The sequence below is a fragment of the Poromitra crassiceps genome (assembly GCF_964638095.1).
Source record: "Poromitra crassiceps genome assembly, chromosome: 21".
In the NCBI taxonomy this organism is placed as follows: domain Eukaryota; kingdom Metazoa; phylum Chordata; class Actinopteri; order Beryciformes; family Melamphaidae; genus Poromitra; species Poromitra crassiceps.
In genome coordinates, this window is record NC_139638.1 from 27,717,876 (window position 1) to 27,744,778 (window position 26,903).

The 26,903-nt window shown below is 43.3% G+C and overlaps 1 protein-coding gene across 1 annotated transcript; it reads right to left on the reverse strand.

Moving 5' to 3' along the window:
• Nucleotides 1–6,243: 6,243 nt before the first annotated feature.
• Nucleotides 6,244–24,155, reverse strand: opn4xa (opsin 4xa; the record flags this gene model as incomplete). Its single annotated transcript, XM_083657407.1, has 9 exons — nt 6,244–6,603; nt 7,651–7,755; nt 9,334–9,502; nt 10,173–10,280; nt 12,003–12,164; nt 14,852–15,023; nt 15,131–15,334; nt 19,088–19,221; nt 24,022–24,155. The coding sequence occupies 9 exons, from the start codon at nt 24,153–24,155 to the stop codon at nt 6,244–6,246; spliced, it is 1,548 nt and encodes a 515-aa protein (XP_083513533.1).
• Nucleotides 24,156–26,903: the final 2,748 nt, after the last annotated feature.

Consider the following 26,903-nt stretch of genomic DNA (forward strand, 5'->3'; position numbering starts at 1 on the left):
GAGCTGGGCACACATCGCCTGAACCAAGTCCACTCCCCCCCACTAGCACAAGTGATGAAGGATTTCGTGCTCCACCAAAGCTGACTTGAAGGACTGTCAGTTTATTTAATTTCATTTCATAGATTTAGATCTGGAGTGTGTGCTGTGGTAGGTCCATCTCTTCCAGAGTCGCCACCCCAGAATTTAGCGCGCACAGCACACGAAAATTCTGTTGATCTTATATGACAAGTTTAACCTTGCTTGCAAGATGGATAACCTCGCGAGATCAAAAGAGATTCTCTCGACGTATCCATCTTGTCATGCACAGGCAGTTAAGATGATTGGTCGAACCATGCCGGCCCGACGAATCAGCGGCAGCCGTAGGCTGGGCTCAGGCTCGTCTGGGCAAGTAGTGGGTACATGGTCTTTGTAGTTCTTTTCACTCGTCAACATGGCTGCCGCCGCGGAAGTGACAGGCAGTCTGAATGAAATTGAATGTAACGTTCCCAATTCTATGTATTAAATTCTAAAAAAACGACCCTCAACATTTGGGAAGGCTAAGCCACACAACTAGTTCGTTATAATCTAACTAAATGCTTCGAAGGTGACTTTACGACCGTGAGGACTCAATCAATGAATACCACGGAGATCAGGGCACAGGCACCTTCGGCGATCTGATTGGTTGAAGTTAACACCCACCAGCGGTGATAGACAGATGGGTCATCCAATCACCTGCCAAGTAGCTTGGAAAAAGTGCCCGCCTCCGTCAGCGGGTCTGGTTACTGCATTCCCAGATCGACTGGTTTAGTGAAACTATGTGGAGCTATACCGTCCATCTGGCAGCGTCAGGTTATGACAAGTTAGCTTTGCACAGAAACAGCCGGTAGAAATACTTTTTTTTTTACGTTTACTTGAGTAAACAAGTTGAATCAGTACAGCTTTTTTTTTTTGACAAGTAACTGTACTCCCATCTGTGTTGATTATGAGAAATTCACACCACCTATCCCATAACCCCCGGAGGGTCGTCGGGGGCACCACAGACGATCTGTCGACAAGCTCTCTCCATCTCTCTCTGTCCTCGGCAGTTCTCACTGTTTCACCGAGTTGCCTGATGATCTGGTGATGTGTCCATACCACCTCAGCAATTCACACGACAGTAAAAAAAAAAAAAAAAAAAAAAAAAAAAAAAAAAAAGTGTTACTTGTGAAATCATTCAAACTCTTTCCAAAGCCCCACACTCATCACACCCAGCAGCAGGCCAGCACCCAGTTTTTCATGACCTTAAGATGAGAGAAAGGGGAGAGAGTGCTAAGTTCATAACTCAAATGTTTGATCTCATCAGAAAATGTAGCCTACTACGTCCGCTTGTCGTTTTACTGTGTGATGAAAAAAATGATTGTCATTGCCGTTGGTACAGTATGACTGATTCAAAGACATCGGCGTCACTCGAGGAGAGACAACAAGTCATTGTTGGGCAACTGAAATATTTGTGATGTAACCGGATAGAAAGACATATTCACACCCGTGACACACGTCATTGGCTTGCCCTGTTGCATCAGAGGAACAGTGATGTCATTCTTTCCACCGGGTGCCTCCTGTACCGAACAGAGGAGACACGTGCCAACGCATGGTGCCCATAAACTAGTCTGAAAAACCCACAATAAACACTTGTTAGCCTTTCTGATGTGCGTCATTGTTCGCCATGTAAAATACATACTCCAATTAGTTGTACCTTGTGGCGGACATTCCGGCTGACATGATTTGTTTTGTGCGTGTGAGAATGTATGACGTATGTCACACGTTCAAAGCACATTTTAACATGCCATGCAGCTACTGTTGGATCTGTTTGACAGAGACGTCGCCTGCAGTGATTTTAGTGGCACAGTTGCTGTATGCTCTCTAGTGGTCAGCATGGAAATTACAACCTTTGCTCCTCCAGTCTTTTTTTATACAGTCTGCTCCAGACACATGCTACTTTAAAGCTACACCAATGCAACTTATACATGTGTATTACAGGTGTATTACAGGTTTACGTCCCAAAGTGTGTCAGTCATTTTGATGAGCTGTCTAGCTTGAAACTGCATCTTTCTTGTCTGAGGCAACTGACATCCGTAAAGCCACTTCAGGCGTCGAAGAGGAAAACTACACATACAGGCAATCTACAGTAGGCACCCTAGATTTGTTTTTATATAGCCTACATTGTGTTCAATATTTATATTTATTTATTTAATTTAATTAATTAATTAATTAATCAATTTAATGTCTGCATTATTGTGTCACCAGTGTTTGATATTTAGAAACATATAATTTGCTGCACAGCCTTGACACATAGCTCGGCTGCTGCGTGGCCTCGCCTGCGCTATTGGCATGCGCAGCGCACAATTGCTCAACTTCGCATCACTGATGACATCAGTGTCACTGATGATGTTACAACGCCTATGACATCACTGATGATGTCACAATGCCTATGACATCATCAGTGATGTCACAATGCCTATGACATCATTAGTGGGACAAGAATTTAAACAGACAGACAAACATTGCAATAGAGAGATAGATAGATAGATTCCTAGGCTCGACCGCTGTGCGGGCTCGCATATGCAGCTCGGCTGCTGCGTGGCCTCCCTCGCCTGCTCTATTGGCATGCGCAGCGCATATCTTGCTCAACTTCGCATAACTGATGACATCACATTTGCTCTTATGAAATCACTGATGATGTCACAAAGCCTATGACATCATCAGTGATGTCACAATGCCTATGACATCATCAGTGGGACAAACATTGAAACAGATACATGGCCCACTTCCTCCCTTTTTATATACTAGCGGACCCGTGGGGACCCCCCTGTGAGTTATGACCATCGACCTATGACCCCCCTAGTCTGGAACATGACATCATCACTGATGACATCATCACTGGACTTATTAGCCTCAGCCAGGAAGGATGACATCATCACTGACATCACTGATGACATCATCACTGACATCACTGATGACATCACATCATTAGGTAATTAGGGCAATCACCTAATTTAAAAAATCCGACCTCCGTCAGGTCACCCGCACGGGTGATCTTTACAACCCCTGAAAGTTTCAGCCCGATCGCACGTACAACGGCACAGACGCGGCCGGACAAAATTCTGCTCACTCACTCACTCACTCACTCACACGCGCACACGGACACTTCTCATTCTTCTTAGTAGTAAGATATAGAAGATAGATAGATAGAAGTACAGTAAGCATGTTTTCTTTGTCGATTTGCAATAACTTCACCCCATTAAAGCCTAACTATAGGTTTAATGTGAGAGAGAAAACATCATACGTGCAATGATGTGACGATACCACTGACTGAAACAATGAAACTATACATTCATTAAAAAAAGATCCCTTAGCAGCCTGTATTGGTAAAACGGGGTTGTGTTAACAAAAGCATTGCAGTCATGTCTTTCCTTATTTCTCAATTGAAGAAAATCAAATATTTTGAAATTTTATAAAAGGCAACAAAAAAAGGACAACTTATTTGTTGCTGGAATGATTTATTTGCAAATGAGAACACCGACAACATTTGAGACTTTCACCAAAAATGTTTGATCATTTCTCCCCATTTTGTTTTGAAATTTGCCCCGTACAGACTGCAAGTTTGGTCTACAGACTCAGTTTAGCATCACACTTTAGAAACATAGCAGGGAGTATTCACCAAAAGACATTTCTCTTTTAACTTTTGCCACAATCAACAGTATTGCTTCTTCCTTGATATCTGTAAATATTGTTAGCTGGCTGTAGTAGTATTTTTTTTTTAAATACTTTAAAATACTTTTATACAGTACTGTGATTGATATACAGTGTTGTGACGGTGTATTGGGTTATCATGCTGTTGACATAGCTAGATGCTGTCTTGTGCTTTGCTGCAGGACTCAGCAGGGCTTTGCCTCAGCTGCTGCCCGTGTGTGCACCATGTTAACACCAGTGTTGGGCAAGTTACTTTCAAAATGTAATATACTACAGATTACTAGTTACTTTAATTTTAAAGTAATACGTTACTTTACAATATTACTGTCTGTGTAGAGTAACTTGTTACTTATTACAGTACTTTTGCATTACTTTCACCAAACAGCAGTAGCAGAATGACATCGCCGCCCCGGAATCATCCCAAAAAATAATTTCATTTGTAAATGTTATCCTTTCCTTTTGCTATTGTCATGTATAGTGTTTATTTACATAAGGAACACACAATTTGGTTAGGAAATTGTATCTTTATTTAAATATGTGCTTTGATGGGGGGGGGGGGGGGGGATGTAACTTAATTTGTAACTTGTGTTACTTGACAAAGTAACTGGTATAATATTACTGAAATCCTATTTGTAATAAGTTATATTACTGAGTTACTGCTAAAAGTAATATATTACATGTAATATGTTACTTTTGTAATGAGTTACCCCCCAACACTGGTTAACACATGGCTGGACTGGTGGGAAGCCCAGCAGTCTAATGCCTTAAGACAAGGCACAAGTGCTATAGAGGTCATCCTTTATGGACGAGTGGAGTCCATTGCTGTGAGACCATCTTTACGTAAGTGGATCAGCAAAACTGCGGAGAAAATCCCAAAATCAAAAGCGCAGGTTCAAAAGGAAAGTTCAAAGAGGGAATCAATCACTTAGGGGTGTCAATTACAAAGCACGAACCCATTATCCTGTATAGTCGGTATCTGGCCTTTTTCTCGCAACTGTACCATGTGATTACGATCGCACGCTGTGATCTAAGTCAAAAAGAAGAAGGGTTTTTTGGAACAGAAAACTTAGGGTCATACAACAAATCCAAATGGATTTTGTTATGGGTACGTGTCCTCCTGGGAGCTCGGTTGGCTGCTAAGCCACACACCACATGTGACTGTAACCCCCTGGGGCTTGAATCTGTCTCTTTCTCCCCGGTCCCTCTCCCTCTCTCTCTCTCTTTCACAAATCTAATGAGACTTACTTATTGAATGCTATTCTACAATTCTACTTACTTTTACTATCCCATTGACCCTATTTTATTTTATTTTATTTTATTTTATTTTATTTTATTTTATTTTATTTTATTTTATTTTATTTTATTTTATTTTATTGACTGTTTTTTTTTTTTTACGTTTAGGGAGATACTGTGTGATACTGTGTTATGCTATGTTGTGTTATGTGGATATTTCATGCCTGAGTGCGAGCAACTGCAACTTGTCCCAATTTCCCCCCGGGGATCATTAAAGTCTTTCTGATTCTGATTCTGACATAGAAGTAGATTATTTTCGTATTTGCACATGTTTTTTTTTAATGAACGTTGTAACTGCTTTTGCCTGTTTTATTGCATGTTTGTGCCTTGGTGTTTGTCTGTTTTAATGTTGTAACTTTATCTCTTTTATGCTGCTCTCTTGGCCAGGCTTCCCTTGAAAAAGAGGTATTTGAAAAAGAGGTTATTTAACCGACCTGGTTAAATAAAGGTTAAATAAAAAAAAATCTCTCTTCACTGTAGACAAACACAAAAATGTCAATCTTAAGATAAGTGGACTCTGGTTATTTGGAATGAAATGAAAACAATTACAGTTATATTTGTTTCTTGATAGCACTTGTAACTTGAACTTTTAAAAGTGATTTACAAAATAATATATCTATTTTTTACAACATGGTATTTGTTTTGCAGTCTGTAACTTACGATAAGGATCACTCATGTGAATGGGGCTAATGACTAAAAGCTAAACTTGAAAGAAAAACACTCAAAAGACAGACAAGAGACATTCTAAAAATGATCTCAATCTCACGTTCCTCTAAAAAAGATGCCAGCATTATTTGGTCTTTTTAGATCAAGTTGATCATGTTTCGTCTCTGGTGTCTTGATGTACAGTTGATCATTGGCTATTTTGACATAATTTTTTAACTCAATAGTTTCTCAAAAGTCCTTTGGAGTTTGAGTTCCATCCAAAAAAGTCTGCTTTTGTTTCTTCAGTATCACTTCAGCATGTACTGAGGACTCGTTTCAAACTAAAGCAAGATTAGCAAAATTATGATCCTGGCTAACCTGGACAGAAAAGGTGTCAGAACTATCTAATGATATTCATAATCCATAACATACAATTGCACATGAACACCTGCAATCAAATCTGATTGACTCTGTTGTCCCACATTACAGTAACACACATCCACACACATAACGCAACATACACATTCAACATCTAGGTTCCTGGGGCTTTCAGGCGAGGAACCTCTGCACAGTCTCTGGGAGTTCAGTCGAGCCCGTTCATGCTCTGTAATGTAGATCCAGCAGCAGGCTCTGTTTTTCCTCATAATAGCTGTTGTCTGGCAGGCCTTTCTTGGACATGGGACCGACGGTGGCGTGCGGGTCCTCCGCACGCACGATCATGTCCAGAGAGTCTGGCTGTATGGGCGCCTGCATCTCCCTCTCCTCTCCCTCTTCCTCCTGGACTTGCTGGTGCACACCGTCTTTCGCTACGTCGCCTTGCTGTTCCCCCTCCTCTCTCCAGCTTTCGGTGGTCTCCTCTGGGGTCATTTGGAGTGCCACTGCCATGGCCTTGTTGGCACACTCAGACAATAGGTTTCGGTTCGATTTGCTCAGTGAACTTCTCTCTGCGATGGCAGCCTGAGGGGATAAAAGAAAGAAAGAAAAAGAAACAACTGGATATGACATAATTCTGAAAACATAGCGGTGACCAGTGTTGGGCAAGTTACTGAAAATTGGTAATTAGTTGCAGTTAGTAGTTACTTCTCTCAAGAAGTAATTTAATGACTTTAAAGTTACTAGTTACGTCAAAGTAATTAGTTACTAGGGAAAGTAACTTTTGCGTTACTTTTAAAAGTCTGCTTCGATTCTTATTAATGCACACATTATGTTAGTGTCGCTGTGCCACAGTGTGGCATTGAACATTCACTTCTTGGGGAGGCTTATAGCCTATCAAGGTCATTAGCCTCTGGGGCTCTGGCTGCAGCTCTCTCCCCGGACTAGGTCTGAGCATCAGAAACCAGATAATCAATTGAAGTTGTCCGTTATTTTCATGTCCTAAAGTAACTAGTAACTAGCCCAGTTACTATTTTAGTAACTGTAACAGAGTTACTAAATTTGAAAAGTAATTAGTTAGACTAGTTACTGCAAGAAGCGGTTAAGTTACAGTAACTAGTTACCTAGTACCTAGTAACTTACCTAGTAACTAGTTACTAGGTAGTAACTAGTTACCTAGTAACTAGTTACTAAGTAACTAGTTACTCCCAACACTGGCGGTGACATGACAGACATGACATGACATGACAGAAACCAGATAATCAATTGAAGTTGTCCGTTATTTTCATGTCCTAAAGTAACTAGTAACTAGCCCAGTTACTATTTTAGTAACTGTAACTGAGTTACTAAATTTGAAAAGTAATTAGTTAGACTAGTTACTGCAAGAAGCGGTTAAGTTACAGTAACTAGTTACCTAGTACCTAGTAACTTACCTAGTAACTAGTTACTAGGTAGTAACTAGTTACCTAGTAACTAGTTACCTAGTAACTAGTTACTAAGTTACTAGTTACTCCCAACACTGGCGGTGACATGCTAGAAGTTCTTGTCTTCACATCAAACGTTAGACTTTGACATGATTTTAAACTAAAGACTACACGTAGGAAGAGGAGGATCCTGGAGAACATACCTTACCTGTTCCTGTCTCTGGCTGCCGTTGGCCTTGGTGTCCGGGGAGCGGCTGTTCCTCAGAGAACGCCCCTGAACTATGGAGTCCAGCTCCACATCGCTCCACACGTGCTGCAGGGGGCGCACACAACATTTCATATAGAGCTTCCTTATTTCCTGTTTGTACCTTAAAGGGATAGTTTAAGCTCACTGAAATGTACTTTGTGTGCACTGTGGATGACATTTTAGCGACCCTCAGTCAGCTTGCACATACAGGAGCATGACCCCAGTTGACCTTGCTTTTGGTTTTGCCCAACTTTCCAGAGCTACTATAGCTATGCTGAAAATGTGAACTATCCCTTTAATCTGGGACCGTAACAATATGATCATATAAAATACGATTGTTTCATTTTCCAAGAAAATAGCACGTGAATGCAATACCGTTTAGCTAAGCAGCCAACTTGGAAATCCCAGATGTAACTTCCCACCAGTACATGAAGGGAGAATAATTTATAGCCATAAAATGGTAATCATGTAATGAATGACAGAAATCCCAGATCCGGATCATTGCATAGCCTAGCTATGTCTAATAATCAGTTAAGTCAAGTCAAGTCAAGTTTATTTGTATAGCCCTAATTCACAAGCATGTCCGAGGGCTTCACAGAAAATATGTCTAGCTAATTCTAGCTGACACAACAATAGCAAATTACAGAATAAAGATAACACATTGAACAATTGATAGAGAAATATAGAAAATATAGAAATATAGGAGAGAGCAGAGGAGAGAGCAGGAGAAGGGAGGAGAGCAGGGGGAATGTGAGAGAGTGATGGGGTGGGGAGGGAATGGGAAATGTTGGAGAGTATAGGAGGTGGGGAAGGAGCAAGAGGAGAGAGCAGGAGAGGGGAAGGGGGGGGGGTGTGGGGGAGAAGAGAGCAGGGGGAGGGAGGAGGTGGGGAGAGAATGGGAAATGTGGGGGAGGAGAGAACGGAGAAGGAGAGGTGGGGAAAGCAGCAGGGGAAGGGGGAGAGAAAGAGAATGGGTGCCATGCTTTAAAATGGAATGGATGCCATGCTTTAGGAAAGTGGAGGGGGGGGGGGGTTCGGGAACGGGAGGAGGTGGGGAGGGAGAGCAGGGGGAGTACGAGAGACTATATGGAGAGAACAGGGAAAGGAGGGCTAGCTGACACAGTAACAAATTACAGTAGTAATAATAACACATCGAAGAATCATATGATAGAGAAATATAGACACACATTTTACAAACGGACATATGTCGATTTCTTTGCAACCAAACTATGCTTAACTTCATTTGCTGCAAGCCTTTAGTAGTGAACCCCTTTGCCAAATAAACACATGTTCAAGTTGGTTTCAGACAAAGCCGTTGGTGACTGTTTGAGATACCTTGCTAAGAGCTTGCATAATCTTGCAAAGAGAAAAACTGACTCAATAAAATGGACTGCTGATTTCTGCTTCATAGACTATTTTATGAAATTGACCATGGAATGTAAAATATTTAACTTGAGCCTGGATTGCCAGGTCAGTCGAATTGTATTTCACTGAAGTTTTATTCATATCATTTTACAGTCCTTTCAATTACAGTTGCTAGAGTCCATAATCCATACCGTAACTAGAAGCTTATTATGTTTATCCAAAGATACCTCATTTCTACCCTTAAATTTAAAAAAAACCTTGTGCAGAAGCCAAACTCACTGTGTCTGCTGTAGACATGGAGGAGACTCTGTGAAACTTGGTTTTGGAGGCTGATGACTGTCGACTCAGCATGGAGTCCTTGAAGGAGGAGTCACTGTTTGACACTGATATGCAGTCCTTCCTCGGGGCTAGGAAGTGGAGACAGGGGACCTTCTCTGCTAGGATGTCCCTGTTGAATAAGATGCAGCCGTGATCTCCTCTCCCTCCCAGCGGTTCCCAACCTTTTTCGGCTCGTGACCCTATTTTGACGTCGCAAAAATCTAGGGACCCCGTGACATTCAAATTCCGGTACACCATCGACGATGTCATCAGTGACATCGTCAGTGATGTCACATAGTATGCTTATTTTCCCCCGCAGAATTCTGACTTTAGTCTTGAGAATTCTGACTTTAATCTCAAAACTCTGACTTGATTCTCAGAATCCCGATTTAAAGTTATAATCCCAAAGATTTTCATCTAAATAAAAAAATATATAATTAAAGAGTCCCTCACAATGTTGATTGAGGCTGGTCCATTGATGGAAGCCTTTGCAGTATATAGTGACATTATGTGACATTAGTAATGTCACATAATGCAACACTGTTTGGATGTCACCTGCAATTACCACTCATCGCCATAGGTGTCACCCAAGAGAACAAAGCTGAAATCTTAGAGATGATCACTTTAAACTCAGAACTAAAAAATCGCAAGTGACCATAATCATCTTCGGTAGTATTAAATTGGGTCTGGTTTTAAAAAATCTGGTGACCCTATTTGAATTCCAGGTGACCCCACTTAGGGTCGCGACCCTAAGGTTGGGAACCACTGGGCTATGGGATCAGTTGGATGACTCTACTCACCTGTATTTGGAGTGAATGATGGCGTAGATGAAAGGGTTGTAGATGGCTGACGCCTTGGCTATAACAGCAGGGACAGCTTTGGAATAGGGAGAGAGGATGCTTCCATATCTGAAAGGTGTTAGAGCAGGGGTTTTCAAAGTCTGAGATTGTGGGCCTCCCCTCATGCAGAGCTTTGGAAAAGTTATATTTCCTAGTCTGTGCTTATTAGATATCTCCAATTAGAGCAGACCAAAAAAAATCTTACAAATAGTCTGTCTCCCACCAAATTCATTCATTCATTCACTAATTACAGAGCTCTTTCCTTTACACAGCAGCCGTGCTGTGGAACAGCCTGCCCACAACAATTAAGACTAGGTTAACTATGCCGTCCTTTAAAACCTCTGTAAAGAGCTGGATCAGGAGCCTGGGTTTAATATATTTTATTGACTGTTTTCATTAGGCCTTTTATATTGTTTTCACTATTGTGTATTATGTGCAATATGTTTTTATGTTTTTAAGTTTTCCCCTTGCTTCTTGTGTATTATGTTTTTAGTGGGTTAGGGTTTTATGTGTATTATGTTTTTAGTCTTCCCTTGTTTTCTCTCCATCCCCCAGCGTGGTGGACACACCCACGCATATCCCCCATAGTCTTTGACACGTACACCTTAAAACATGCACTTATATTCTTACACTCTCACACGCACGCATACATTCATTCACCAGTTCATATCTCACACTGACACCTCAAGGACCGCAATGGAAATAAGCTCCTAGCTTTATTGTGTTTTTATCCGTTTGATAATGGTGTGTCTGTGTATGTACTGTATATATATGTCATCACTATCAATAAAGATGTCAATCAATCAATCAATCAATCAATCAATCAATCAACCTAACGTTCAGCAACCATATTAAAATGATTTCCAAAAAAATTAAATTCCACCTGTATAATTTCAGACAAATAAGGAGTTGTCTGTCCACAGATGCTGCGTTTTTATTTTTACACTCGATGATCCTTTCGCATCTGAATTATTGTATAACTAGCTGGTCTTTGACAGGAGTAACCACTCTCAAACCAGCCAAACTACTTTATAAAAAAGCCCTGAAAATACTAGATAAAAAACCCCTTTCTCATCACCACTGTCATATCATACTTAAATATGACATGCTAAGTTTTGAGAACTTTAGAAATTTCACCTCTGCCTGTCTAATATACAAAGTTCTACATGGACTGGCGCCGCCTCCTCTTGCTGACTTCATTAAATATCGTTCGACCGCCAACTCGACTCGTGTCACCCGGGCCATCACGAAAAAGGTCTGTGAGGTCCCATTTAGAAAAACTTCCTTTAGTCAGAGGACCTTATCCTTCATGGGAAGCACCTTCTGGAATAATCTACCTCCCTCTATTAGAGAATGCCCTAGTCTCGCCACCTTTAAAGGCCAGTTGAAACTATGGCTCAGATCAAACCAGCAATGTGATCATACTTAACATATCGTCTGTCATGTTTCGTTGCATGCTCTGTGTGTTTTACTCACCTTAGGTTTTACTAACCTTTTGTACTATTAATTTTTTTGTACTATTCACTTTTTGTTTTTTCTTTTTCTTTTTCAAGATTACATCAACCTGCCATGGGACTACAGGTGGAAACTAGCCCTTGGGCTATAACCTGGCATGTTTACTGTACGGCTGTACTGTTCATCAATGTGCAATGTCCCATTCTTTAAATAAATGAATCTGAATCTGAATCTGAATCTGAATCAATCAATCAGGACACCACAAATGAAAAGACTATACATATAAAGAAATCAGCACAGCATGATAAACACCCCTCAACATCCCTGTGCATTTACCCAGCCCAGGCGATGAGTGTGACGCATGCATAGGGCGACCAGGAGAGCACAAACACGATGATGACCACAAAGGCGATCTTGGCCAGCTTCCACTCGGTCCTGATGGACTGCTGCCGGATCAGGGTCGACTTCCTCACCTGACTCCCCCACTTCTCAACATCTCTGATAAGACAGGGAGGGAGGAGGAGGAAGAAGGGAAAGAGTCATTCAGGCATGGATTAAGCCATAGATATTATATTACTATAGATGGGTCACCGCAGGCTCCGCCAATGCTAACAATTGGTAGCAGCAAGTCTCCTAAATGGGCGTGGTCAACCATTGACTCAGACATGCCGAAAGCCTCCTAAGTGGGCGTGTCCGTGGAAAACCATGTGGGCAAAACCCACGTGACAAAATGACAGGAAGTGAATTGAAGTTGGGCCGTCTTGCTTGAATCCCATCGTCTTTGATCAAAATAGTCATACATTTAAAGGCCCCCAACACTTTCTAGTGTTTTATTCTTTGTCTTAAGGTCCATTAAGAGCGGTTTGTGTGGTGTCGGACTCGTACCAATACACTCGGAATCCATTTGAATACGTTCATTTTCCAGCATCTCTCTGAGCCTTGCCAAGAACAACAAGCTGTTTCTGTGCCCTGTGCCAGGCCATGTATGGAAAAACGCTATGACACGCTTGACAAAATGTCACAGTGACACACGCTGGACCGGCGGGTCTATTACACGCCAAAGCGTGATACACGGTTGGCCAATAACACCATATTGGAACAAAAGAGGCAAAATAATATGGTGAAACTTAAAGGGGAACTAACCCCCCAGATTTCTGGCAAAACGGCATTCTGCCTCATTTGAAAAAAAACAAAGAAAGAGGCAGAAGAGCGTCTCCTCTTGTCCCACTATAGTCTTTGTCTGTATTCAGACCCGAATTATAAACGGGAAACCGGAGCACGTTATAAATATAGTCACGTTATAAATAACTAACCAACGCTGGTGGTCCGTATGGAAACAGTGTTGCTCGAAATGGTTAAAAGTTATATCAATTTGGTCATTCAGTGGCGTTTTACTGCCATGTAAAGTAGCTAACGTTAGCTGCTAGCATTAGCCACAGTAGCCGACTACCCATAATGCATTACGTTATCCCAGCACCCGAACGGCTCACGCTACATTTAATGCATAAAATAAAGCTGATATACAATTGTTTCACATTGAAGTACACCACACGCAAATACCACCGTGACGTAACAATGTACCAAATCGTCCATTCATTTGAGCCTCCCCCAAAAAAGCACGTTTGCACCCATAGAGGGCACTTATGCTAGTGAAAATGATAAAGATTTATTATGTAACCGTTTGGTCTCAAATGTGGAAATTTTGGCCAGAATTCTTCACACACCACCCCAAAAGCCATATTGGTTAAAAGCTGAAAAAAAGTGTTTTGGGGGTTGGTTACACTTTAACTCATTGAGTGCCACGGACGTCGATCGACGTCAAAGTAAATAGTGACGTAAATGGTAAATGGTAAATGGTCTGCATTTATATAGCGCTTTTATCCAAAGCGCTTTACAATGAGTAGATAGTCTACATTCACCCATTCATACACCAATGGCGGCAGGCTGCCACGCAGGGTGCCTACACACCATCGGGAGCAATTTGGGGTTAAGTGTCTTGCCCAAGGACACAACGACAGCAGCTGGGAGGGAGCGGGGATCGAGCCGCCAACCCTTGCGTCATTGGCCGACCCGCTCTACCTCCTGAGCTAAAGCCGTCCCCGTCCCCGTCCCCGTCCCCCGTCCCCGTCCCCGTCCCCCGTGACGTAGAGTGCCACGGACGTCGATCGACGTCAAATGCGTTTTTTGACGGTGGGACGTGGATCAAAGCCTCCTGGATCTCCTGTACAAATATTGTAGCTTTTGGAGGTGTATAACCTATTTTACAGACCCATTAGGTTAGCCTAGGTAAACCCAGCCCCCATGTGACCTGCTCTCTCAGTTCCCAGTCACTAGTCACCTAGTGACTGAGAACAGGTCTGAGAGCAGGTCACGTGGGGGATGGGTTTACCCAGGCTACCATTAGGTGGCGACAGTGCTCTCCAGATTAGAGGAAGGTCCAGAAAACTGCAGGAAAAACCCCTGTGATCAAAGAGAAACCGCTCATGCTGCAGCCAGAGCCATATAGATGGCTCTGACTGCAGCTTGGCTGCAGCTGATGTTGGCTGGCAACAGCAGTCAATCCGCACACACAACTGAGCTCCTCTGCCTCTGTCTGTCTGTCTGCATAGTTTCTTCACACGATTAGCCGCCAGAAAGGCAGCACCCGACGCCGAAGGGCCAAACCTTTCCATGCAGTCCGGTTTGCCATTTCCTTGTCGCGCTGGGAGCCGGCGCAAAAAAACGGAGGCTCCGAAAATAGACTGGGTGCGTGTGGGGAGGAGTTTGCAGCTGAGGGGGGGAGAGGGGGGTGGGGCACGCATGCACCACACAACTACACCACGTCACTACATCAGAAAATATTATCTTCAGACTCAGAATGTGCTTGAAATGCTGCATTTCACAAAAGGCGGAATAACTCAGCTTCTAATTTGAAAAGTGTCTTTTTGCTCAAAACAGCCTATCTTCTCCGGCTCATAACTAAAGAACGGAAAATGGGATCAATAAACTTTTTTTTGTAGATGATAGAAGAGAGTCTCATCGTTCTTTGTGCGTGTTCGGTGTTTCACACAATATTCTGTGGGCCTCGAGAAATCACTGAAAACACTCTGAAACTCTGGCACTGGGAGCGTCCGTTCTCCAAAAGTGGCTGGCACTCAATGAGTTAAGTGCTGCATTGGTTTTATACATTGTATTCATTCATTTACCTGCTTGCACGGCGAATAGCCAGGAACATGCACAGATAGCAGTAGGATATAATAATCAGTGGAATGAAGAACACAAAGCAGCACAGCATCAAGGTATAACTCTTATTAGCTGGAGTAGATGTCACATAGTCCCATGTACATGAGGTCATCAGGCCCTCTGGGATATACGAACCTAAAGAAAAAGGACAGGGAAAAAGGTAGTAAAGTAATGTAAAGTGTAAAGTTGTTGTTTTTTTATCACAAAAGGAGTGAGAAGATGAAAATGAATAAATCACATACTCCACCCCAAGAGTGGTGCCAGGCTCCAGGCGAATGAGTACAGCCAGACCAGGGTGATGATGAGGGAAGTCCGTCTCTTGGAAGGCCATTGGACGGCCTGCAGAGGCTTGGTGATGACGATGTAGCGGTCTACAGAGATGGCCAGAAGGTTGATCATGGAAGTGATTCCAAATAAAGCTCCGCAGAAGGCGTACATCTTACAGCCTAGAATCAAAAGAAGGCAAGCTTATTGTGATGAGGTGGTGGATGGCCAGATTTCCTCTTCTGATTGGAAGACCTTAAATATTAATCAAATGTGGACTCCCACGAAACACACTACAAGGCGCGATCTGGATTGTATAGTTATTTTTTTCTGATTCCCCTCCCACTTTCTCCACAATTATACTTGGCCAATGAACCAATGAATATTAACTCACTTTCTTTTGATGGGGCGTAAACAGCACATAAATATAGATACCCAGCACACCAGGAGACGCCATTTTAAGACGACACACTGTCTGACAGACAGCAGTACGGGCAGCAGAGACACCAAGTTATGACGCGGACAAGCTGACGATATGGAGCCCAGGCTGATGCTGTTCATGTTGCTGTGCTGCTCAGGTATACGACTCGGACGTCATGGTGATGTGTGAAAGGCTCTGAGGTTCAGATATCTGGAGAACCAGGCTGCTATGGATGCATCTGTGGAAGTGAAACTTATGAACTGGGTCAGCTACAAACACGATTTCAGACGGAAGCCCGTCTTTATTGTCACACGGACACTACAACACATGCATGCGGCCACAACACACACTCATGCTGACGGTGGCCAGTGAAATATGTCCTCTGCATTTGACCCATCCAGGCTTGTCCTTTCCTCCAGGGGGCAGGCCAGGAGCAGTGGTCGCTTTTTCTTTCCAGTGCCCGGGGACATCATTGGACCATCATTGGACCAACTTCAGATGTTGTCGTCACTGGTCGGATGACGATCTTCTGCATGTTTTTAGTGGGGGGTTATGTACGGAGGAACTCCCTGGGGGGTACGGGGAGAACATGCAAACTCCACACAGAAAGGCCCTTTCGACGAGATAGCCCACCTGGGCAGTAGGCACTGAAGATATGGGGGGGTCACAACTCCAGCGCCCACAGTGTCCCAGGCGAGAATCGAACCCAGGACCTTCTAGCTGTGAGGCGACAGCGCTACGAACTGCGCCACCGTACCCCCCAATGTTGAGAGAGAAAGAGTATGTGTGGGTAAAGCTCTCGTCTGGGTATCAGAAGGTTCCCAGTTCGAGGCTGGCTTCTCCCGGCAGCGTGTCGAAGTGTCCTTGAGCAAGACACTGAACCCCTAACTGCTCCCGACGAGCTGGTTGGTGCCTCGTATGGCTGCTGCCGCCACCTCCGATATGTGAATGTGAGTGTGAGGTATTCAATGTAAAGGACTTTTGGATAAAAGTGCTCTATAAATACATAGTCCATTTACTTAACCCCCATGTTGCATGAATTAATACTATACCATTGTTTACTTAGTATAATGAGTGACCATTTTTGGTCACTCAATATGTTAATACCAGATTGGTACATTTTTTTTTTTTTTTTTTTTTTGTGTTTGCCAAACCTTATACCCTCAGATGACATCATACATACCCAAATGTTTATTCATTTTCAGAATTTTAACCCTTTATAAGCCACTTTGTTTTGATTATTAAAAAAAATGCTTTCTATTTGTTTCAGCTTTCCACAATTTCCCACAAAATACAATTCCCACCCAAAGTTTTTGGGTGGGATTAAACTCGTGTGTGTGTGTGTGTGTGTGTGTATACAGTATATATATAGCAAATATATTTATATATTTACACGTGTATATATATTTGTATATATATATTTATTTATTTATATATATATATATATATATATATATATATATATACAAATATATATACACGTGTGTGTGTATGTGTATGTATATATGATATATACTGTATATATATATGTGTGTGTGTGTGTGTGTATATTTAAGCAATATAGCATGAGAGCCAGTGTGTTGTGGCAAATATATCCCGCTGCTCAGCTGTTATCCCACGAGGCCGCAGGCGGAGTGGGATAACTGCTGAGCAGCGGGATATATGCCACAACACACGCTGCTCGAGTGCTATATTGCTTTTATAAAACGGTTTCCAAGTATGATAATATAATAATAATAATAATACTATAAGTCCGACTGGCATGTCATTCTGATAGAGTCAGTTGAAACACTACTGTAAGCAGGGCCGATTTTACCAACGGGCTTACCCGGGCTGAAGCCCGGGCCCGGGACATCAAGGGGCCCAAAAAAAAAAAAAAAAAAAAAAAAAAAAATTAAATTAATTTTTTTTTTTTTTTTTTTTTTTTTTTTTGGGACCCTTGATGTGTTTTTTTTGGGCCCCCTGTCCAGGGTCTTCGCAAAAAATGTTTTTTTTACTGACGCCATTCAATTTTTTTTGCAGAGTAATAACATCCACTGTGAGAGGGTGTCCACCTGCTATGCCGACCACTCGCAATGCCGACCTTAGGTTTAGGCGTGGGGGTGGGAGAGGTTAGGTTTTGGGTTAGGGTCTGGGGGAGGTTAGGTTTAGGCATGGGGGCTGGGAGAGGGGAGGTCGGAACAGCGAGAGGTCGGAACAACGACATGGAACCATGTGAAAGGGCTCCCGAATTTGTAGATGAAATAGTGCAATTCAAAGAATTCATCAAAAACAAAGACAATAAAAGTGTGCGGCACTTGCTTCAAATAATAAGGAAGAGGAACCTGTCATCAGTTTTTCCAAATGTGGATATTGCCTTCAGGATTTACTTAACTCTCCCTGTAACAAATGCCTCTGGAGAGCGCTCCATTTCAAAACTTGGGCTTGTCAAGAACAGGATACGGTCTACAATGGGACAAGAAAGGCTCACCCACTTGACATTGATGTCATTGGAAAGTGACATTGTTAGAACATTGGACTTCACCACTCTAGTCAAACGCTTTGCCACGGCAAAAGTCAGGAAGAAGACATTTCAGGTACGAACAGACTTGAATACTGCTTGATTGATTTGTGCAATAATTGTGAGAATGTGTGTGTGCACTGTAATAATAACAGCAATAATAAATACTAAATAATATAATAAAAGTGCTTGTTGTGACATCTCAGTGGCAATGTTTTCTTTCCAATCAGGCTGTTTATGAAAGAACATGATGGCTAAACCTACAGTTTGTGTTTGTAAGTTAGAATGCTGACAGGAGAGCAGGTGGTGACATGAAAGTTAGTGAGAAAAGGAGAAGATACTGAATAATGACATCACAACAGTATAATCCTAATGTTGATTTAAAATGAGATATTCCTTTAAATACGGCTAAAAAAGGTAAAAAAAAAACACTCAAAAAAAGAGATGAATAGCCCAGGGGCCCATGAAGTGTAAAATCGGCCCTGACTGTAAGGCGGGACCGCAAGAACGTGCGGGTGATTTGATTGGATCGTTCTGGAGACTGAAGTTGACATTGGCCAATCCTGGCGCTTGCTGAGAAGCTGAGAGCTTTCTGGAAAGCCGACACGCAGCTCGAGCGCAGCGCTGCATTCTCAGCGCTTGCTGAGAAGCTGAGAGCTTTTCTGCAAAGCCCGACACCAACTAACGTTACGGGGTTAAATGCGGGGTTAAATGCGGGGTTAACGGTCTTTTTTTTGCAAAGAAGACATTAGCCCGCGTCTATTCTTGACAGCTGTCTCCGCCATTTGTTTTTTCTACATTGTCATTTGAGGTAACCAAAGCCTTTTAGTAAGAGAGTTGCCATGGCAACTCAATAACCCATGGCCATGGGTTATTCGAGTGGGTTACTGGATTTATACAATGGCTGTGAACCAATCAGATTGCTTGATTTGAGAGAGCCGTTTTATAAATATTATATATATGTGTATGTATTATATATATTTTTTTTTTTACTGTTCATCGACTATAAAATACCTGTTTCCCCAAAAATCCACCCTTTGTAAAGAGAGTTGACAAAGAAGATGGGTGACTGCGTTATAGCCATGAGGAAGTCACTGACGGCCAGGTTCATGATGAAATAGTTGGGGGGAGTCCGGAGCTTCTTGTCACTGAAACACAGGACAGATAGAACAGTCTTGACTTTGTGAAAAGTACTGTTTTTAACCATTAATGAAATCAATATTATGCACACTCTTCCAATCACTTGATAAATAAAAATAATAAATAATAAATAATAATTATAGCTGCTGCGCAGCAATGGGTCGTGGCATCTGTGTGTGAAAACTCGATAGAGGTCACGTGGAGGCTGGGTTTACCCAGGCTAATTAACATGCGTTTTCTGCCATCAGATTGCAATCAGATTGTGCTTGACCACTCGAAATGCCAGGTGTGAACGCCCCCAAGACACATTGAAGAAGGATTGCAATCTGATCGGCCAAACCACCTCCGGAGGTGGTCAGGGATGCATCGTATTCGTGTACACATTGAACACAAGTGTAAATGCAATGTGTCCTCTCAATCGGGATACAGCAACTGTATGCGGATTGAGAGGACAACCATTTTGGGTGTTAATAAGTTATCTTGGATGTTATCTGGATAAGGAAAAACACATGTTGTAAATGCCAGGTGTAAATGGAATCAGGCTAATGTGGTCAAGCACAATCTGATTGCAATCTGATGGCAGAAAACGCATAAAACGCATGTTAACTCATTGACTGCCAATGACGTCGATCGACGTCAAAGTAAATAGTGACGTAGAGTGCCAATGACGTCGATCGACGTCAAATGCGTTTTTTGACAGTGGGACGTGGATCAAAGCCTCCTGCATCTCCTGTACAAATATTGTAGCTATTGAAGGTGTATAACCTATTTTACAGACCCATTAGGTGGCGACAGTGCTCTCCAGATTAGAGAAAGGTCAGGAAAACAGCAGGAAAAAGCCCCGTGATGAAAGAGAAACTGCTCATGCTGCAGCCAGAGCCATATAGATTGCTCTGTCTGCAGCTGACGTTGGCTGCGAACAGCAGTCAATCCGCGCCCACAACTGAGCCTCTCTGTCTCTGCTGTAGAGTTTCTCCACACGATTAGCCGCCAGAAAAGCAGCACCCGACGCCGAAGGGCCAAACCATTCTCAGCAGTCCGGTTTGGCTTTTCCGTGTCGCGCTGGGAGCCGGCGCACAAAAACGGAGCACTCCGAAAATAGACGCTGGGTGCGTGAGGCTGTGTGTTAGTGTGGGGAGGAGTTTGCAGCTGAGGGGGGCAGAGGGGGGTGGGGCACGCAGGGCACCACACAACTACACCATGTCACTACATCAGAAAATATTAGCTTCAGACTCAGTGAATGTGCTTGAAATGCTTCATTTCACAAAAGGCGGAATATCTCAGCTTCTAGATGGAAACGCCTGTTTTTGCTGTTTTTGACCTATCTTCTCCGGCTGATAACTAAAGAACGGAAAATGATATCAATAAACTTTTTTTTGCTGCTGATACAATAGAGTCTCATCGTTCTTTGTGCGTGTTCGGTGTTTACATAGTAATATCACACAATATTCTGTGGGCCTTGAGAAATCACTGAAAACGCTCTGAAACTCTGGCACTGGGAGCGTCCGTTCTCCAAAAGTGGCTGGCACTCAATGAGTTAATGCCAGGTGTAAATGGCCTGTCTGTGATGGGGTGTGAGATAGCTGTGCATCCATAGAGGTGAGGCCTTAATGCAGAAAGCATGTCGGCTCCAGACCCTGAGGAGCACATTCTTCTATACTGCCAGACATGGCTTTGAATCTGGCACCATGCACTTCACTGACTATAACCAAATATCACTATCAGCCTAACAGTAACCATGTCTTATACCCCGTTCAAGACAACTCGGACCACCGGAAATTCGGGTATCATTCAGAGCTCCGCTTTGTCAGAGTTGATGTCATATCCACACATCTCATCCAAAATGTTGCATTACCGCCTCCACTTCCCAGAACCCTCCTTGGTTTTTCCCTGTGTTTTCCCTCCAACAGGGAAGTGCAGCGTGAACGCAAATAGGCCAGGGGCGGACGCTCCGAGGTGAAACCTCTGGCGGTCCGAGTTGTCATGAATGCGGTATAAGTAATAATACTCTTTACAGTATCCCCAGTTACAATATCTGTTAGAGAATTAGTTAATAAAGATTGAATTGACTTTTACAGTTATTTAGTGTAATGTAAATTATATTTCCCCCCCTCAAGGGGAAATGTTTACACCGATTTTAGCATCGCAATTTTCTTCACAAATATGTAACTTGGTCATTGATGAATGTGTGTGAACAGAAAAAAATAATGTAAGGAATTGTAATTTAGATGTTTTTTTTCATTACGAATATTGATACATTTTGAATTCTTTAGCCTGGGGATAATATAATATAATCAATATCTACACTATAATGACAGGAGTGTCTGTCCCTCTCTCTCTCTGTCCTTCGCGTATCTCAAGAACCGTTTGTCGGATCGACTTCAAATTTGGGGAGTGCGCCTAGTGTGGGGGGGTGGGAGCGCTCCGGGGTGGTGAATGGGGGGAACGGGCACTGCACTAGTTTAAATGTTCTGGTTGACTTGTACTTTATAATACAATTAGGTTACACTGACAGGGTTGTCAGCGGAACTGAGCCACATGTGTACTGCATGCCTTCTGAGACCTTCCACTCTGTTGCTCCAACAACAAAAATAATCGTCTTAGTGTCGGAAGTGTATTTTATTTCGCCTATTCAAAATGAAAGCCAGCACACTACTAACGGAACTGACGCCTTACACGACCACTTATACCCAAACCCGACCAGCGTTAGTTTGGGGACCGAGTGACGTACTTCCTCCTTCTTTGCGGGCTATTCAAGAGGTCAATTGTCAGCTGTCGCAAGTCGCTTATATTTGCAGATATGTGACAGTCTATAAGTTTCATATTAAAATGTGCTATACCATGAAGAAGAAAGGCCCTGTAAAACTAGCCCAGGCTACTGCAAAACTACGCTAGCAGCATAGACGTTCAGAGAGGACTGGTCGCATTTGGGGATTTCAGCTCGCAGCTTTTTCACTAGCAATAACGTCACTTCACCAGCTCAGTGGCCTTGTGGTTTGAGTGTCCGCCCTGAGACTGGGAGGTTGCGAGTTCGATCCCCGGCCGAGTCATACCAAAGAATATAAAAATGGGACCCATTTGCCTCCCTGCTTGGCACTCAGCATCAAAGGGTTGGAATTGGGGGGGTTAGATCACCAAATGATTCCCGAGCGCGGCGCTGCTGCCGCTCACCGCTCCCCCAGGGGATGGGTCAAATGCGGAGAACAAATTTTGCACACTCAGGTGTGTGACAACCGTTGGGACTTTACCTTTACTTTACCTTACTTCCCAGACTCTGGTAAGGAAACGGCTATAGCGAATGATTGAAAAACAAGATGTTTCCAGAAAGATAAAAAGACTTGTGGTTTCAGCCATTAAACTGGGTGGAAACAGCACGTGATCATTTGTAGCAGCAGTTGAAACAGAATTTTGATAGAATATTGGCAAAAAAAGTGGTGGGGTATGGGCGCTGGTGACGCTAGTTTATTTGGTTGTGTAGTGGGGTAGGCTTCCCCTGCAGTGCTGCCACGCCCCTAATGATCCCTCGTTAGGTGAGCCACACAGGTGAGCCACCTTAACACTAATCAACCAGCCCATTTAAAAGGGAGACATGGCTTGACAATGGCAGGCTTGCTTGATGTTGCTGAGGGAGGGAGAACCAGATCATACGGCGTGTGCTTTTAAAAATGTATTTCTTTTGGGATGTGTGGGCTGGTGTTAATGTCTGTGACATCTTGCAGGCGTGTTGGCGGGCGGATCTTTCTTCATACAGTGGCAGCGCAGGGAGAGGTGCGGCACCGACGGGTGCGTGCTTACTGTAGCGAATGAAGGTACGGCAGTATGGCTGCCTCTAGTGCATTCATTTTGTGTGTTTTAATGTTAAACTATTTTAAGTGTTTAATGTTGTCCCTGTCTTGTTAGGAGCTACCGTGACATGAGCTCTCCATGCACCTCGTGCAGCACCATGAATGTGGTTGTCTCCGTAGCTCGTAGGCCAAGGAATAAGGGGCCTGACGATTGGGTGGCCTTCCACATGGCCTAGATTGCTGTACTTGGTGGAGGAGAGGCTCTGGTTACAGCTGCTGTTTTTGTCCTGTAGTTTTTGTTCTTTTCAGTTTTTTGTTGATTTGAGTTTGTTTGTTTTGTTTAAGCCAATTGATCATTATTTTAGAGATTCCATTTTGCCAGTTACAGCATGGAGGGCGCCATAGTTCTGCAGGTGGTTGGTCACTGGGTGTGGGCTTATCCTGGGTCCCCTTAATGCATGTTATAATTTGTGGTGCTTTGTTTTGTGTACTCTTAACCTGTGTTTTTGCTTTGCAGTGAGTGTGCTTTATTGGTTTATTGGTGGTGGTGCAACCCTCTTCCCCCTCACTCACCCCCCCTTCCACCTGTGGACTCCACTGGCACCCCCTCTGCTGTACTGGTAACTTTAGTCTATTTTGATCATTTTTAATCTGATTTATAATAAATAAAATGTTTTAATTGCACTCTTCTCTTGCAGCTGCTTGTGAAACAACATTTAATTGGCATGTTGCCTGAACAACAAATATGCAGCTGATTTGAGCAAATATTTAATTGGCAGGTTACCTGAACAACAAACTAAATAAAACATATTTTGTTGAACCTGGAAATGCACGTCTCTGCTCCATTCCTTTCTCAAACCTGATGTTGGGGGGGGTTTTGAACTCTTATTGTGATATTCTCTGGGTGACATTCCCAGAGTGGCGTTGTCTGGTAATTACTTTTTGTCCGGGCCTTAGTGCCCTGGTTACAGTTGCATGACTTCCACCATCACCCGGCCGCGGCCATAAAGGAATGTGGCTTACCAGGAAAAGGCGTACATGACCAGGGCGTTGCCAGTAACACCCACTGTTCCAATCACCAGCACGAAGAAGGCAACGATGTAGTGGACGTGGTCCTGCACATCCACCTTGCGATAGAATCCTTGCTCCGTGTCCATGTCTGTGGCACGCGCACACACACACACACACACGTGTCAGCATCAGATGGTCCACCTGCAAAGTCCAGCATGTCATGTAGACATTCATACAGATCCCCACCGCCCCAACCCCCTTCTCTCTACCCCCCCCCCCCCTTACAGAAAAAAACACATGAGATTCACATGTGTCCACATGTTAAATTTCCCATGTGAAAACGTGTGGTTTTGGAACATTTTCACATGTTGCCACATGTTGTACTGTATAGCAACATGTTTTCCAAATGTGGCGCACATGTGGAAAACAACATTTCCATGGGTTTCACATGTAATCACATGGGAAATGGGTTTCACACATTTCACATGTGAAAACGTTCCAAAACCACATGCTTCCCATGCGGAAAGCACGTTTCACATGAAAACGCACATGTGCGACATCACATGTGATCACATGCAATCACATGTGATCTTGCACATGTGAAGTTCATGTGGTTTTCCCACATGATCAGGTATTGCCCCTCCAGACATCAGAAGAGCGGTAGCCAGCAGGACAGAGCGGCGCAGGCAAACCACAGATGAGAGGCCTACCCCCTACATGGACACGTACCTGCCCCCAGTCGATTAAAATCACAGAAAAGTTTCCTGACCAGCACTGCTCCACTGGAGACAACACCATCTGAAGCCCGCCTCGCAATGTGGAAGGAAAAACTGAACAACCACTCAGACAGCCCGACCATGCACATCCCAACAAAGCCGCCCACCAGGAGATAACAACTGGGCAAAGTGGAAATGCCTGAACCGGCTCCGCTCAGGCGTGGGCCGTTCCAGGGAGGCCCTAAGCAGATGGGGGGGTACCTGAGTGGTCCAACAACGTGTGACTGTGGCACAGAAACCCCAGAACATGGAGCATCTCCTCCGCTGTCCTCTACTAGGCGGACCCTGCACTGCAAAGGACCTATAGCATTATACAACACCAAGGCACAGCAATGTACCAATCACTGGCTGGACATCATATAATCTGAATAGCGACTTCTGTATATGGAGACGAAAAGAAGAAGACTAAACATCATTATCACCCACTGAAAGGTCTGGGGGCAAACAACGGCCTGATGGCATACAGCTTGCTGCTTCATTCTGCATTTCTTTCAGTCAGTCGGCTCAAGGTCATGGGGAGTTGCTTTGTGTTAATGGAGTTTTTCTTGTCATTATGAATAGAGCAACATTTCCTCAAGGCTACATCTTTTTACAGTTGCACGTCGGCACTCTGCACAGTTGTCATTTGTAATTATTTTATTTTATTCATTTAATAATTGATTGGATTTATTTGGTGCATTTCTAGATGCTCAAAAGTGCTTCACATATCAGGGGAGGGAACTCAACTCATCCACCAGACCACCACTGATGTGTAGCACCACCTGGGTGATGCACGGCAGCCAGTTTGTGCCAGAACACTCAGCACACATCAGCTCTCACGGTGGAGAGTTGAGGACTGAATGTGCCAATTAAGTAGTGAGGGATGATTAGGTGGCCATGATTGAAAGAAGGCCTGTGTGGGAATTTTGCCAGGGCACCGGGGTTACACCCTCCAGGGCACCGGGGTTACACCCTCCAGGGCACCGGGGTTACACCCTCCAGGGCACCGGGGTTACACCCCTACTCTTGCGAAGAGTGCCGATGGGATCTTTAATGACCACAGAGAGTTTCCTTTATTAATAACAATGTTTTTGTATTCTAAGTCATAACTGTATGTCTGTCTGTCTGTCTGTCTGTCTGTCTGTCTGTCTGACTGACTGTACATTACAGTCTACTTTGCTGCTGACAAGCTCATTATCAGCACTGCTTGTCTGTCTGACTGTACATCACAGACCTACAGTAGGACATCTACACAGCTTTTGGATGGGAAGGCATGGAATCAAACTTGTCCAACATCAAATATTTATTCAAGCTTCTTCAAAGGCCCATAAATGGACAACAGTGCCTAATGAGCAGGAGAACATAATAAACATGCAGAATAATCCAACTCCATTTCCAGCTGAGTGAGCAAAACTATTTTGACGTTACACGACGAATCCTTTTATTTTGACGATATCCTGTGCCACTTTAGAAGGCAACATTTAACTGTTGTTTTTTTTAACCCATTGATACCTGATGCAGCATTTGCGTGTATATCCCTCATTTGTGTGTGTATCCCTTTAAGACGAAGCACGACGCGAAGACGACGGTCTTAAAGGGATACACACACAAATACTGCATCAGGTATCAATGGGTTAAAGGCGGAAACATGTCACAGGACATGAAAGCTCATATTCCACAAGCAGAAACATGAGATAGTGTGAAAGCAGCCGGCCTCAGTTGGTCACTTTCAGGTAGGCGGTTTAAAAGCAGTGTAACAGTGGTGACATGTCTGGTCAGTCAGACAGGAGATCTTCACTCAGTATTATTAGATCGATCTGATTTGAGAGTTTCCACAATAGAGAGGCAAAGTGGAACGTCACTTCCTGCTTCAGCACTGTACCACAGATTTTCGTCCGGCATTTATTTTCCCATAGACATTTTCGTAAAATGCGTATAAAAATAGTTTTACTTGACCATCGGTGGAGATTGAAGCCCATTTCTTCTCGGGCCGGGGAGGAATTTCTACTCGACGAGAGATTCTCATTACATGGAGATAATAATTCTCCAGCTCTGAATGAAGTCATTTCTGTGCGCGGTGAGGCTTGCTCACATATTTCAAAGTGAAAACAGTCCAACAAGTGAGAGGAATGCTTCCCA